The 15114-nt window shown below is 39.0% G+C and overlaps 1 protein-coding gene across 3 annotated transcripts in view; it reads left to right on the top strand.

Annotated features, from left to right (window-relative positions):
* dcc (DCC netrin 1 receptor) overlaps positions 1–15114 on the top strand; it is a 367931-nt gene that overhangs the window by 177219 nt on the left and 175598 nt on the right. For all 3 annotated transcript variants that reach the window (XM_054756233.1, XM_054756232.1, XM_054756234.1), the window contains exon 7: positions 605–725. In XM_054756233.1, coding sequence (XP_054612208.1) covers positions 605–725 — 121 coding nt within the window. The remainder of the gene's footprint in view (positions 1–604; positions 726–15114) is intronic.

The raw sequence follows: 15114 nt of genomic DNA, 5'->3' as shown, positions 1-15114 counted from the left end.
CTACATATAATTATGACGTTTTTGAATGTGTCTTCTGAATGCCTTATATTTGTTTTTCAATGTATATATACTGTAACTACAATTTGCGTAAATATGATTTTTTTTACTAATAATAAGTCATAGTCAATCATGAAACAGCAACAATTTATTAATTACTATATTTTTGAAAAAATGTGATTTAGTGATGCCGTGAAATTTGAAGTATGAAGTGGCAAGGGATTACTTTACAGTGGAGTCCAGCCTTTGGCTATTGTTAGTGCCAAGGATCTTGAAAAGTCTCTTCTGTGGTTAAAGTCTCTTGTTTGGAGCCATCTGGTCTTCCCAGTCGACTATGTAAACGGACAACGATAAGTGGATAAGATGAAAGCAGTGTGCCACCATTTGTAAGCAGAGATGGCAAACAGTTTTATGTTTTGCATTTTGTTCTCTTACTGTACTCAAAGTTAACTGCGTACCAAACTGCGTACCGAACCATGATTGTGGCGTACCGTTACACCCTTACTTATAATGCCTCATTCCATAACCGAGAGTAAAGCCACAACATGTTTGATTAAGGCCCTCACACAATAGGCTCTTATGACATGCTTATTGTTTTGTTTTTCAGGATGGCAGTAACCTGCAGATTTTGGGTTTGGTCAAGTCAGATGAAGGATTTTATCAGTGTGTTGCAGAGAACATTGCCGGCAGCTCGCAGGCTATGGCTCAACTGTTGCTCCGAGAGCCAGGTAGGAACTGTCAGCCTGCAAGGATGAATTACTGTATGTGTTGACATGTGCTCTCCTACATGAGACAAATCCTTCTCACTGTGTATTTACTATGACATTTTTTTGTTGTGTCATTGTGAAACAGAAGTACTTCCATCTAATGACACTTTAGTACAGTGCTTCATAACCTTGTTGGAGGTCCTGAACTCCATAAGTTTCATACACACATTCACCAAACCCTTTATAGTTGGTAAAATAAAATATATTTTTGTAATTCAAAACGTTGGTACAGTAACTTTGATTAGTGTTACTAATCTGTTCCAGAAGATCTGACTCTAACCAAAATGTCCTTGTTAGCATATGTTTCAGTTAGAGTCAGGCCTTCTGGAACAGACTAATGACACTAACCAAGGTTCCACTGTCCAGACTACAGGTGCACCCTGTATATTATCAGGCATACACATTGCCTATTAAATGCCATTAGAATGATCGAATGATCGAATGATAATAGAGGTAATTAACTTAATAATGAAATGAAATAATAATAATAATAATAATAATAATAATAATTCAAGTCAATGTATATAAAAGAGCAGATACTACAGTGTAAGGCCGGGAAAACTCAGTCACTATAGGAATGGAGTAACATCCAGGAAGACACCAGATAAATAATAGACAAAATAGCAAACAAAACCTACACTACCTGTAACAAATGGTGACCAAGGACTGAACATACCGAAACAAGAAACAAGATGAAGCATGGAAGCTAGCAGAAAGCAAAAAAGGAGCTCTTGTATTGAATCTTACGAGATTGTGGTTGCTGACTGTACAGTTTATTTCTTCAGAGGCTACTGACTGATTTCCCTCTCTTCAATTCTCTATTTAGTTTCTTAGTTTCTCATGTGGTTAAATTTTTCTGTGCTGTTAGAAACGGCACTATTTGGAGTTCGGTACATACAGTACCTTGGTGTGAAGATCTCGGTTTGGTTTATTTTGGGTACAGTAAGGGAATCAAATGCAAAACATAAAACAGCTTAGCTCTGGTAGAAAGAAATTGAATTATCTTAAAAATCCAACATAAAAAACTGCAAACTCTTAGCAGGTAATTCTCTAATAAATAACAATAAAATTGCATTTAAAAAAGGACAAAAAAATACATTAATATATTGTGGTGCCAGGAAGAAGGAGTCGCAGGCGGAGTTATTGGAACAGCAACTGGGAACATTTATTTCCCTGCTCCTCTCGAGCTTACAACCTGACAGAGCAAAATGCACATGTCTCTCTCTGGAAAAACAAGGGTCCCTCAACCATAAGGGCCCAGGTGAAACTGCAACTGACATAAAGTTCCTATGGGTGAATTATGTCCAACATGCGCCACAATATAATAATTTACAAGGTTTCTTTTCGGAAATGCTAATGATTATTTTATTTTTAGGACATTGAAGTTTCTTACTGATTGAAGTGTAGTATTAATAGCTCCAGCTTGTAGCCCCGTTCCCCATCTCTACTGAACAATGGCGGCACACTGCTTTCAACTCATGCACTTGTCTTTGTGCGTTAACATATTTCAACGGGAAGGCCAAGTGTTCCCAAACACGAGACTTTAACCACGGAAGAGACTTGTTAATCTCTGGCTTCTGCTTGGGACTATCGCTAGCCATGACGTGATAAACTTTTCATGTGTACCGTGTGAGAAATTGGTCCACCTCCTGTATGGAACCCAAGGTTCAGAAAATCAGATTACAAATACATGTAACGTTACCGTTATTTATTATGGCTTATTTTGATAGATCGGTGATGCTTAACTGGTGGGTCGTTGAAAAGCTATTTCCTTTCTTTAGCCTTTCTTCCTGGTTCTTTGGACTGCGTTGCTATCGGAGAAGTAGTCAATGATCACACAATTTAAAATATTTTCAAATTGTATTAAAAAAATATAAGCAATATATTTGGTTGCAGCGTTGGACTCTATCATCAACGAGGAAGATCGACAAAGAGCCCGGAATGAAAGTAGTTACGTTTGTGTGTGAGAGACTAGCTCAAACTGGTTCTAACTATGCTGATAGCGTGTCTGTTTACTGTCTTCTCCTCTCAGTACTTTTCCATGAGTTATCTGTGGGTGTTGTGTAGCTGTGCTATGTGAGTGGTGTGTCTTGAAAGCATTCTTATGGGAAGCTATTTGACTGAAATACACAAAGCTATTAGACTAAAACTGAAAGTATAATAATGATATCTAACAATTGTTGTGTAGCAGTTTTCAATGACCCGATGTCCGTGAATGCACCTCGTGTTCTTGTCTGTGCTACTTACTTGCTACGCCACCATGAGGTGTGTGCCACGCTTATGGGCAACTTTGTCAAGCTTGAACGGGGGGGGAAGGACGTTGAGTGGGGACTCAACATGCCACCCGTCCAGCACACAGCTGCATAAATATGCTGGAAAAGAGTGCGCCATAAAGAGAGCAACACGGTCGCACAACTGCATCTCATGTTGTGTCGCAAACAGTCCCTGTAAATATCAGATATTTGAGAAGTTTGAATTGAAAAACTATGGGTCGCCGTTTGTCACCGGTTGAGATCCACTGGATAGATTGAACGTGATGGATGAATATGGGTTGATGTCAGGTTTGACATCAGAGAAATCACATTCAACATTTGTACATGGTTTATTTTTCAGGCACAGATGCAACACACACACACACACACGGTGAAACATTATGAGGGTCAGATGGTTGATGTTAACACTCGGTTGCTATCGCCACGGGAAATGAGCATCTCAGCAGGCTCCACAGTGGACAATCAGTGGTCCCATGAGAAATCATAGTGTTTGTGCGAATGTCAGCGTCCCACCTTGTTACCCTTGACAACTGCAGGCCATTTGATCCTTTAAGTGACTCTTGAGACAGACACACTCAAACTACAAAATAAGAGCACACGGCTTCCCAGAATTTTTTATTTTTGAGGAGAATCAATCAATTTCTGCCTTTCCTTCACACAAGCAGTCTCCCTCTGCTTGTGTGGCTGCTTCTGGCCTCCTCCCCCACTCTTAAAACATATACAGTATGTTAGATTCATTGAAGACTGTAAATTATCCATATGTGTGAAACCGGGTGTAAATGATTGTATATGAGTTTGCATTGTTTATCAACTTCCATCACAGTAATTCCTCGTTTATCGCAGTTGATTGGTTCCAGACCCGACTGTGATAAGTGAATTTCCACAAAGTAGCATTCAATATTTAATAAACATTTCGTAGTTTTGTATTTAGAGCAGGGAAATCCTGTTTATGACTTTCTAAATACTCAAAAAATACTTTCTAAATACTCTAAATATTCACAACACTTGGAGCACTAACGGGAAAATCTACATCAAACTAAAAGGAAGTCCAGGAGTCGTAAGAGTGCTCCTTGTCCAAGATATCAGTGATCTGGATACATATTAAATATCATAATACTATGACAATAAGGATGATGGAGGAAACACCCTACAAGACAGACCAGCGCAACGAGAAGGACTACATTCCATAGCAATAACCTTGACTTAATTAATAAAAGGAACTCTTGTATACAAACCCAGCGTCACTAGCAGTGAAATACTAAAGAGGATGTGGACATCAACAGAAAGGACAGGATTAATTAAGGGAAAGGAAAGGAAAAAGGAGGAAAAACAAAAAAAAAGATTTTTTTAACACATTTGTGTACCTGTATACTGTATAAGTGTATACTGTATATGTATATATGTGTGTACTTGTGTAGGTGCAGATGTATGTGTATATATATGTATGCACGCGTTTGGATGTATACACATGTATGTATTAGCAATTGATGTGCTACCAAAAGGGGGTAGGATTAAATAAGCTCTGCTTCTTCCTACTCCTTTTCGGACATATGCATGTTCGAAATAAATTCAACCAACCAACTAAATATGATTTTTACCATTATTAGAGCAATCTAGACATGGAATAACACCACTATAGTCACCTTTACTTCCATATTACCCAATATAGTAGATATAATCAGATGGAATAAGCAATTTAAGCCAAAAACAATACCCATGCTCATGTGTGTTTCAATAAATGTCTTCTGGACACGTGGACAGGAAGTGATGTACGGCCACAACAGTATCCCATTATTGATGATTATGATCATCATGATGATGATGATTATGTTGTTATTGTGCCTGTTGCAAGATAAAATAATAAAAGCCTGTCATTGGGGATTAAGTCTGGTGCATGTTACTAGTGACACCTAGTGGCCAGTGTATAGTTCATAGTCTTGTATTGCCTTAAACTGTATTTGTATTTTAGTTTATTTATAGTATTTTTATGCTTGACAATGCTTAATTTAGGCCAAGAATACGTAGCATTTAATTAAATATGCATATTTTGGACTAAAAATAGGTCATAGTCAACCAAGAAACAGCAATATAAAATTATTATTATTATTATTATTTATTTATTTATTTTACAATGCGATTGAGTGAGGGAGCAATGTTTGAACCACAAGGGACACACTTAAAATAGACTGCAGATTGCAGTAGATTAGTTTTATTTTTGCTAAAAAGATCACAGTTCCCATGATTCTTAGAGTGGGCTAGCTGGGAAGTAATGAAATAGATGAACTGTTACATGTTTTGACAGAAATTTTATGCAGCGATCGTATTATGATCTTTCAAATCTTAAGTAAGTTTGATCAAATGTAGAATTACTACAGTTTTCGCTTGGACATTAACAGGGCGGTAGCTGTTCAACTCCGATGGAAGAAATAGCCACACGCCACGAGCGAGTGCTGTTGGGAACACCGAGATAGGTTGGACTGCAAGGTTTATAATGTGCATAAAACACATAATGTGTGGTTCCAATCCTGCCTCGTGCACTGCCACTTCCATATGACGTGTATTATCATTCACAGTAGCATTCCCACAGCTCACAGTCTGATTGGTTTCTGGCTACCTTGTTCCCACGAGAAAGCTTTTCTCTGAATGAGAAATATTGTCACGTTTTTATCTCGTGACATGAGATCTGACACTGACTTGTGAGTCAGTAACTTCAAGTTCTGTTGTTGTCTCAGAAACCTGGATTGATGCTGAGAAAGGAATGGATATAAAGTCATGGAAAAAATAATTAGACCACCCTTGTTTCTTCAGTTTATTGATCCATTTTAATGCCTGGTACAGCTAAAGGTACATTCGTTTGGACAAATATAATGATGATAAGAAATATAGCTCATAAGAGTTGAATTTAAGAGCTGATATCTAGCATCTTCCATGGTTTTTTGATAATAACCAAGTCCTGACATGAATAGCTATAGCATTGTCCATCCATCCGTCCATCTCTATGCCGCTTCTCCTCATTAGGGTCGGGGGGGGTATGCTGGAGCCTATCCCAGCTGACTTTGGGTACTGCCAAAAAAATTTAACACTTATGAGCGATTTTTATTGTCATTGTTATAGTTGTCCAAAGAAATGTACCTTTAGTTGTATCGGGCATTAAAATAAACAAGAAACTGAAGAAACAAGGGTTGTCTAATCATTTTTGAAAATATGTAGTAGAGAGTGAAATACACCAAGTATAGAAAGGTGTGAAGGCTAGATCAAAGCAACCTCCAACACACAAAAGGAAACTCTGTAAAGTATTTCAATCCCATTTTCAAAAGCATTGAGAAATTTTCCAACAGCAACAAAAGTAAACTATCTCAGACAACCAAAACGGATACAGCAACATTTTGTCGGTGGTACTAATAATAATAATAAACTAATAATACCGATACTATAAAACAGTGTGTAACTGGAGTATTTATGGATCAGACCAAAGCATTTGATACAATTCATCATAATATATTAATGAATACATTAGTACGGTATGCTACTAGCAATGGGGGTTTAAACTGAGTGAAAAGCTACTTAAAGAGCAAGAAGCGATATGTGAAGCACAGTGAACGTACAGTAGACGCCCCTACAACGTAAATAATCCGTTCCAAGAACCTTTATGTTACAGGGATTTTATGTTATACGAAGTGTAAAATACATGTAAATAGCCTAATCCGTTCCAAGATCTTCCCAAACTCACACCTTTGGGCCTTCAAAATATTGAAAGTCCACCAAATATGGTGGGAAAAAACAGCATAAACATAGTAGCGTGCAAACTAGTTTAAGGGCGACTAAGATGAGGAAGGGAGCTCACATACAAACATGGACGCTGGATAAGTCAGCCAATGAGATAAGAGCGAAAGCGGTGCCCTGATAATCAACTAATGAGAGCGTGAAGCCAGAAGGCGTCACCAAGTGTACTCTGTTAGTCTCTCCGTCGCTTGCACGGACTTGACGCTTTATGTTATACGGAATTCCTTACGTAAGACGATGCAAAAAATTTACATAAATTCTTTACGTTCAGTGGAATTTACGTAAAAGAAGGTTTACGTTATGCGAGGTACTACTGTACAATATATCATCATGCTTGCGGTGTACCCCAGGGGTCAATACTGGAACTCTGACATAAAAATGACATCTGTAAAGCCACAGAAGACATATTCATGGCATACAGTATGTTGGTCTCAGAATGTTTGCTTGTTTTTTAAATTTGCTCATTCAAGCTATTGATTATTCTTTATCTAGCAATGCAGTAATTCCTTGTCAATTTGCGCTTCAAATTTGTCTGCTTCACAGTATCATGGTTTTTCAATCATATATTAATAAACGAATCATGCTCTTTCATGGTTGAGTACAGTGTACTGTAGTAGTAGAAAAATATGCATATTTAAGCAAATTTGACAAATATGCGTAAGTAAATTTGACAAATTAAAATAAAAAAAACACAATTTAAATTAAGCATTTTCAAGCATAAAAATAGTGAAATGAAGTAAAATATAAATATAAGGCATTCAGAAGATGCATTCAAAGACATTGGGATGATATGTAGTATTCTACATTGATCCTATTTATCTGGAAGGTCATTTTGCATCACTATGGGTCACTTTATTTCAAAAGTAGCTAGCCTTGATTGTGGCGTTCCTCAAGGCTCCATTTTGGGCCCAGCCTGTATATGTTGCCTTCGGGGTCAATTATTTCAAAATACAGTGTTACATTCCATTGTTTTGCAGATGATCAGCAAGTCTATCTGCCTTTGAAACCAGGTACAGACTCATTTTCTGCTCTACTGAGCTGTCTTAAGGATATTAAGCAGTGGATGTCTTTGAACTTCCTTTAGGTTAATGAAAAAAAAAACAAATTCTTGTTTTTGGCAATCCGGCTCTTTTAGATGGTGTGGACAGTGCACTTGGCCCATTATCTTCATACTGTCAACCATATGTAAAAATCCTTGGTGTGCTTTTAGATGGTTTAAAACTGTGTAAACAAGTGAGTGCTGTGGTCTAGTCATGTTTTTTTTTTCCACCTGAGACAGTTAGCGAAGGTAAAACCTTGCCTTTCTGCTGACGTCTTTGAGCATGTTGTTCATTTATTTATTGCTTGCCGCTTGGACTACTGTAATTTCCTATATTGTTATTGGGATCAGTCATCCATTCATCGTCTCCAGCTGGTTCAAAATGCAGCTGCCTGCCTGTTAACTGACGCCAAGAGACGGGAACATATAAACACAATCCTGGCCTCTTTACATTGGTTGCGTGTTACTTACAGGATCCAGTTCAAAATTCTAATCTTTTTTTTTTAATCTCGGAATGGTCTGGCTCTCTCATACTTATCTGATTTATTCACTGTTTATGTTCCCGCTAGAACTATGAGGTCCAGCTCACAGTCCTTTTAACCACTCCTCGATCTAATCTTAAATCTGGGGGTGATAGGGCCTTCTCTGTCGCTGGTCCGAGACTTTGCAATGACCTGCCCCTAAACATTAGATCTGCATAATCACTGGAGCATTTGAAATCTTTATTGGAGTCTTACTTTTATGGACTGACGTTTAACACGGGTTAACCTGGACATTGTTTTTATTGTTTTTGTTTTTCATTGTTTTTTAAATTGTTTTTATTGTTTTATTAGTGTCATTAATTCCGTCCATCGTTTTTAAGTTTCGGTTGTTTCACACTGGGCCGTGTAGGTTTGGATTTGTTTTCTCCAGTAATAAGAAAACGTTTCATTTAAAAACTGCATTTTGTGTTCAGTTGTGTTGTCATTGACTAATATTTAAATTTGTTTGATGATCTGAAACATATAAGTGTGAAAAACATGCAAAAAAATAAAAAATCAGGAAGGGGGCAGACACTTTTTCACACCACTGTAGGTACATATATAACTTATTTACGCACATATTGACTACAATTAGTTTGAAAACAATTTCAAATGTCATAAAAATGCTTTATGACATTTATTTTGACAAACATGCACCGGAATTGCCTGTCTGCCCTGTTGGCGCTTGCGTATGTGTGGCCAGATAAAAGTACGTGTCTTGTGTTGATGTTCACTTTGTTCCTTATTATTATTGTGAGAATGAATAGTAGCCCGTAAAATGTGGAGTCAGTTGACAACGGCTCGTCACAGGCTAAGCCAGCGTGTGTGATCGCTCACGTTTCAATCTCATTTGATTTTGTTTCATTTTTGTTTATACATTTTGCCTTGCTCTCACTGCCTCTCTTGCAGCAGATTGCTGGCTTGTTTTTGTCCCTTGGGCGAGCTACAAGTGTCTATCATGGGACACATGCTAACTTACGTTTTTAAAGTGTCACTTAACAATCTTGTTCTGTTGTTGCCATTATGACCCTAATGGCTTGTCTGCAAAACACGATTTGCTAGTCGTGTGCAAGCAGTAGCTCACCAGCTCATGTTGAGTACTTCACCAAAGTATATTTGCTTCACCGCTTAGTATTTTTATAAGTGTTCAATTCAAACATGACACCTGTATTTAATGACAAATGAGCACACCGAGTGGAGATGCGCTTTGTAAAGTGCAATTTAAATGTTGGCAGTCACATCAAACACAAATAGCTCACCTCTCCTTTCTTTTTGTCAGAGTAGCTTTATTGATGCTGCAAGTTGGATACCTGTACACCTGTGCTATCATAACCCTGGACTCTGCATTTATACTCTTTATACAGGACACATTTCTATTAGAAAAATATTTAAATTATAATATTTTATTTTGTTATTTGTGTTATTTTGAACTTTAAAAATATTTTATCGAACAATTAATTTCCCATGTATTCGTATTACTATAAAACAGACATCAAAATAAATTTAGGCTTGTGTCAAACAGTACAAAATGTCATACTTTTGTACTAGTCACATAGTACTATTGGACTAAATAAGTCAGGTAACAAAAGGAGGCTGGTCATTTTTGACTCACTTTAAGAGCTCTCAGCAACTTTGCCATTAAATTAACAGTTTTGCAATATTCTCGGTTCATGTTCTGCTGCTTGTTGAAATACGTTAAGTAAGTTAATAAATGACTAAAGTCATGAAAATTGTTATGTCATAATAAAAAAAAAGCAGATCCAGTAGTGGCACGACACAGCGGCGGGAGTCCCATGCAACCCACCACCACAGCTTCAGAAAATCCTAGAGGAAACCCTCGGTTCATAAATACACAGGACTTGGACTTGGAAAATGTCCTTCGTGCCAATAGGTGGTAATCACGTGAGGCGTTGATGTTGAGAGTGGCGTGGGAACTTTACCTCAGCCATGGGAAGGATGTGCATTTTGGGACACATCATCAGTAGTGTACCTTTGATTGAAAATGTGGGTGTTTCGGCCTTTCAACACTAGACACCCTCATCAAAGGCGGCCAACTACAGGGTGATCAAGACTGAGCCTGTGTCCCACGCCCAATCATGAGTAAATGAGTGCCTGGAAAGTGGAGGGAGATGAGCTAGGAAGAAATAAAAAAATAAAAATAACAAACTGACCCACTCACCGCATCTGCTACCAGATCTGCGCAGCACAGTTTCTTTCCTTCGTAGGCTTCTTTGGTGGAATCCTCCCATGGAACCGTGTGCTCTATGATGTAGAGCACCTTTAGTGAAGGGGACCATCGCACCCAGTCTGGTTAGGCTGTTTCTGTCCCTCTTGAACGAATGGCAGCGAATTGGCAGCTCTCAAGGGCAAGGACTTGATGGTGTCCCTCTTGCTCTCAAGGGCTGCTGCCAGACTCTTGAGGGCCTGATTGTGCCTCCAGGTGTAGCGGCCTTGTGTGAGGCTGGTCCTCCAACTGGTGAAGATGTGTTTGAGAGAATTTGGGCAGAGGGTGCAGGTTGGGTGCTCGCCATACCACTGGTGAAGGTTTTTTGGGGATGGGAGCACGCCATATGTAGCTCTTATGATGAAGCTGATGTTTCTTCCTTCCATTTCTCAGAGCTGCCTCCAGGTGAGCTTTCTCTTCTCCACGCCGTCCACCTCATCCATTGCCCCTGCTTGGCAAGAGAGACAGCCTTTGTGCTTTTTTCAGCCTCCTCCTGACGGTGCACTTCCTCTACCACTATTTTCCTCCTTTGTGAGGCTGAAGCTTTGTGCCAAGTTGGTTTATTCACTGCAATGTCAGATCCGCTCTTCCCAGCTGGACATGTCCCACAATGGCGTTGTGCTTCAGAGCTGACGTAGCATGCTGTACTGCGTCGGATGCTGTCCATTTCCTTCCCGTTAACAGAGGTGATGCGCATTTCTGACGGTCTGATCTTTGGGGTCCTTCAATGTCATCTGTAGTCTCACTTTAGAACACTTGTATTCTTCAGTGAGGCTCATGATAGGTACTTCAAGGACTCCTTTGCCATAGATGCTGATGTTGGTCAGACAGCGTGGGACCCCAAGCCACTTCTTCACATACCAAGTTATGTTTCGCTCCATCTTTTGCACAGTTTGTTGTTATTGGGACCACATAGATCGTGAGTGGCCACATTACCCAAGGGAGAAGTCCAAATTGTAGACACCAGAGTTTGAGCTTCCCTGGCAGCATTGTCCTGATGGTGTCCAGACTGGTGGTGATGTCCTACCTTAACACCTGCACCTGGTCTTTGTCCCTGAGGGTTGTATTGTACCATCTGCCCAGGCTTTTGGCGGGTTGCTCTCACTCGGTATTGGGTCATCATCAATGCAGAACCTCACGTTCTTTTAAATTATTTTTATTTTGTATTACTTTATTACAATGAATCAATCATGAATTACAAATCATCATCCCATCCTTCAACATTGCCTTTTTTTCTCCCTTCCCTTTTTCTTTACTTCTTCGCCTCAAAAAAAAAAAAAAAATACAAATAACACAAACAGAAATAAAAATAAAACAAAAACAAAACAAACAACATCTACCATATACAAAAAGTTGGCCTACAATTCCATATTCTCAATTGCTTTACAGAAATATTGTGGATATAACTTACTGAATATGGACATTATCTCTAATAGTAAAAGTTCATTTTATCCATTAGGTCCTAATGTCTCTTTCCTGGTCCTTGTTATCTGTTTTATTGCTGTAATTCTTAATATATTAAATACAGTAAGTATACATGTGCTAAATTCAATGTGTGTTTTATGTCAAAGCCCAACATATTCCCTTGAATATTCAGTAGTACTTTCATCATCTTTTTCACTTTTTCCCAAAAAGGTGCTAGCACCGGGCACGTAACCAGCACATGCGTATGATTTGCAATAGGTTCACCACATCCCCGCCAGCAGCCAGTCCCTGCTGAGGGGTGCTACTTCCCACTCTGGGCCGGGCTAATAAAATACTTCATAGTCACTTTCCAAACATATTCTCTCCAGTGCTGAGTCATCTTAAAGTTTTCTTTTATACATTCTTCCCATTCACCTTGTGCTATTTTAATTTTCAATCCTTCCCACTTTTGATATGATTATCTTTTGTAAGATAATCTTGCATTATTTTATAGATTTCTACTATTTTACCTTTAGATTTATTTATTAAATAATTAATTCAACTATTTTCAGATTTATTCTTAATATTTATGTTTACTTCTCACCTGCAGACAATATTCTGACTATTATTGACTCCTAGATATCACATTTTTGGAGCATCCCAGTTAAATGTATAACTATCCTTCGCGGTTTGACTGATTGAATGATTTATTGTTCATGATTCATTTTTATTTACATTAATTGTATGTCCAGATACATTACTATATTCTCAAGTAGTTTCCATTAGTACAGGTAGAGATTGATCAGATTCAGCAAGATACATTATATCACCTGCATGTGCTAGTTTATGTATCTCACTTCCTGTTTGAATCCCCTTTATATTGTGATTTTGTCTAATCGCCAGTGCCAATACTTCTACAGAATATACAGGGGAAATAGTAATGGTGATAAATGGTCACGCTGACGGGTTCCTCTCTGGAATATGAATGATCTTGATAAAGTTCCATTAGTTTTAACCCTGGAAGATAGGGTGCCATATAGCGCTTGTAATTTTATAAAAACTTTACAAACGTTCACGTTCTTAAGCTCTCCCTTGACTATTGAGATGCTTCGTGCTTGATTTTCATCCGGGCCCATCTGATGTTCTCCTGCAGCTTTCCAGGTAGTCGCCTGGTGCATGCTGGAGTAGTGGTCAGCGTGGTCATGTCATCCATGAATGCTCGGATAGGTGGAAGGCGGGTTCCGTTTTTTTAAATTTATTTATAAATAAGGATTCCTACTTTGCAGAAATTCACTTGCCACAGTCGGGTCTTGAACCAATTAACCGCGATCAACGAGGGACTACTGTGTAGCTAAACCTTTGTTGCTGGGACCAGCGTATATCGGGTAAAATGGGTTATAAATAAGTGTTAACAGGAAGAATGTAATGTACATATCTAAATCAGCTATGGTTAGTCATGTGAACAGACATGGAAGCAAGGTGACTTTAGAGCGAGTGAAAGGAGGAACCCAGACCCTTTGGTAGTCACTGGAAGTGAAGGCGATCGGGATGAATGGGGAGAGGGGTAAAAAGGGGATCATGGAGAAAATGAAAGCGGCCCAACTGATGAAATTCCGGCTGGAAAGAAATAAGAAAGGAAATGGACAGAAAGAGAGAGAGGGATACTAGAGGTGGGGAGTGAGACAGGAGGGTCAAGCGAAGGGCAGGACGAGTTAGAGCGAGATGGAGAGCAAGAAGAGAAAGTGTGTCATCCATGACAGATTTGTATTCCACTGTGAGTGACTGACCTTAGTGAGCTCGTCACACGCACACACACGCATGCACGAACACACACTTTAACTGTCACACACACAAAAATGCTTTTACTCTGTACCCTCACACATGTGCACGCGAGCACACGTTCCCCAATCTTCAACAGGAGGTGTGTGTCGTCTGGGGGATGGGATGTATGGCAGTGAGGGGTTTCCGTCTGTTGCCATGGTGACAATAGACCCTCCAGTCTATGTTCATGTTAGTGTGTGTAGGTACAGATACATATTAAGTGTTTGCCTGACACGGCAAGAATAAAGCCTTCTTGTGAAAAATTGCAAAATAAAGCGACACTGTAAAGATAACAGTTAATGTCCTGCAATAAAGTCTACATTAGCAGCAGCAGTTAATGGATTTTAGCGACTCACATTAAGCTACTTTGAGGTTTTTAATTGGTTGCCAATGTGTCTGAATTTCTTTGTATTCCCCAGTATCTATTTCTTTATCCGCATAGTCCGTGTGGCACAGTTACAACGTGTGTCCCACGGGTTATTTTTGGTTGCACTATGAGTGAGGCAGGTATTCGGGTTTCTGTGCAACTGAAGGTTTACCAATGTAGGGCAAATGGGATTATAAACTTCCTTATTATGGAGATTATCAAATTAAAATTGTGGGTTTTCCCACACACAAAAAGGTGTTTTGATCAAAAATCTACAAATTTGCGGTGTCCCGAATGGTGATGGTGAATAGGCGGAGATCCACTGTAATATTTGTGCAGGTACTAAAACAGAAATATTGTATATTCAAATATGATGCTGTGTTGATAGAATAGATAATCATGGCAGTAGTATACAAGTTGTGTAGAAATGGTGTGATGTTATATAAGGGTCACAACAAGCACCCCTTGCTGGTCTGACTCTCACTTCACTCCAAAGTATCAATACGAACGTACGAATGGAGATTGCGAGCTGAAGACGCTCGCTGCCTGCTGAGTGTCATTTCAATCGGCGACGCACGGCCACCCAGCGACAGCCACGAACGGCTTCAAAGCGCTCTGAGACGGACGATTTAATGAAATTCTGCTCGATAAGACCTGTTTGATACGAGAAGAGAGGCAGACTGAGACTTGTACCTTCCATTCACCTTCACAGACACACTATATTAGAATACAGAATGCACGTACAGTATAATTCATACACTAAATTCCCTTAAAGGGAAACATCACACTTCTATGGTCGGTTCTCTGCTGATGACTGTACACCTTCTCTTTCAATAGTACTTTATTCATCTTAAACCATTGGTGTCTAATGTGCAGCCTGGGGGCCATTGAATTTTTAAAAATAGTATTATTAATTAT

Source organism: Dunckerocampus dactyliophorus, chromosome 17 (assembly GCF_027744805.1).
Source record: "Dunckerocampus dactyliophorus isolate RoL2022-P2 chromosome 17, RoL_Ddac_1.1, whole genome shotgun sequence".
Classification (NCBI taxonomy): Eukaryota; Metazoa; Chordata; class Actinopteri; order Syngnathiformes; family Syngnathidae; genus Dunckerocampus; species Dunckerocampus dactyliophorus.
The sequence above is the reverse complement of the archived record's forward strand: the minus strand, read 5'-3'. Positions and strand labels throughout refer to the sequence as shown.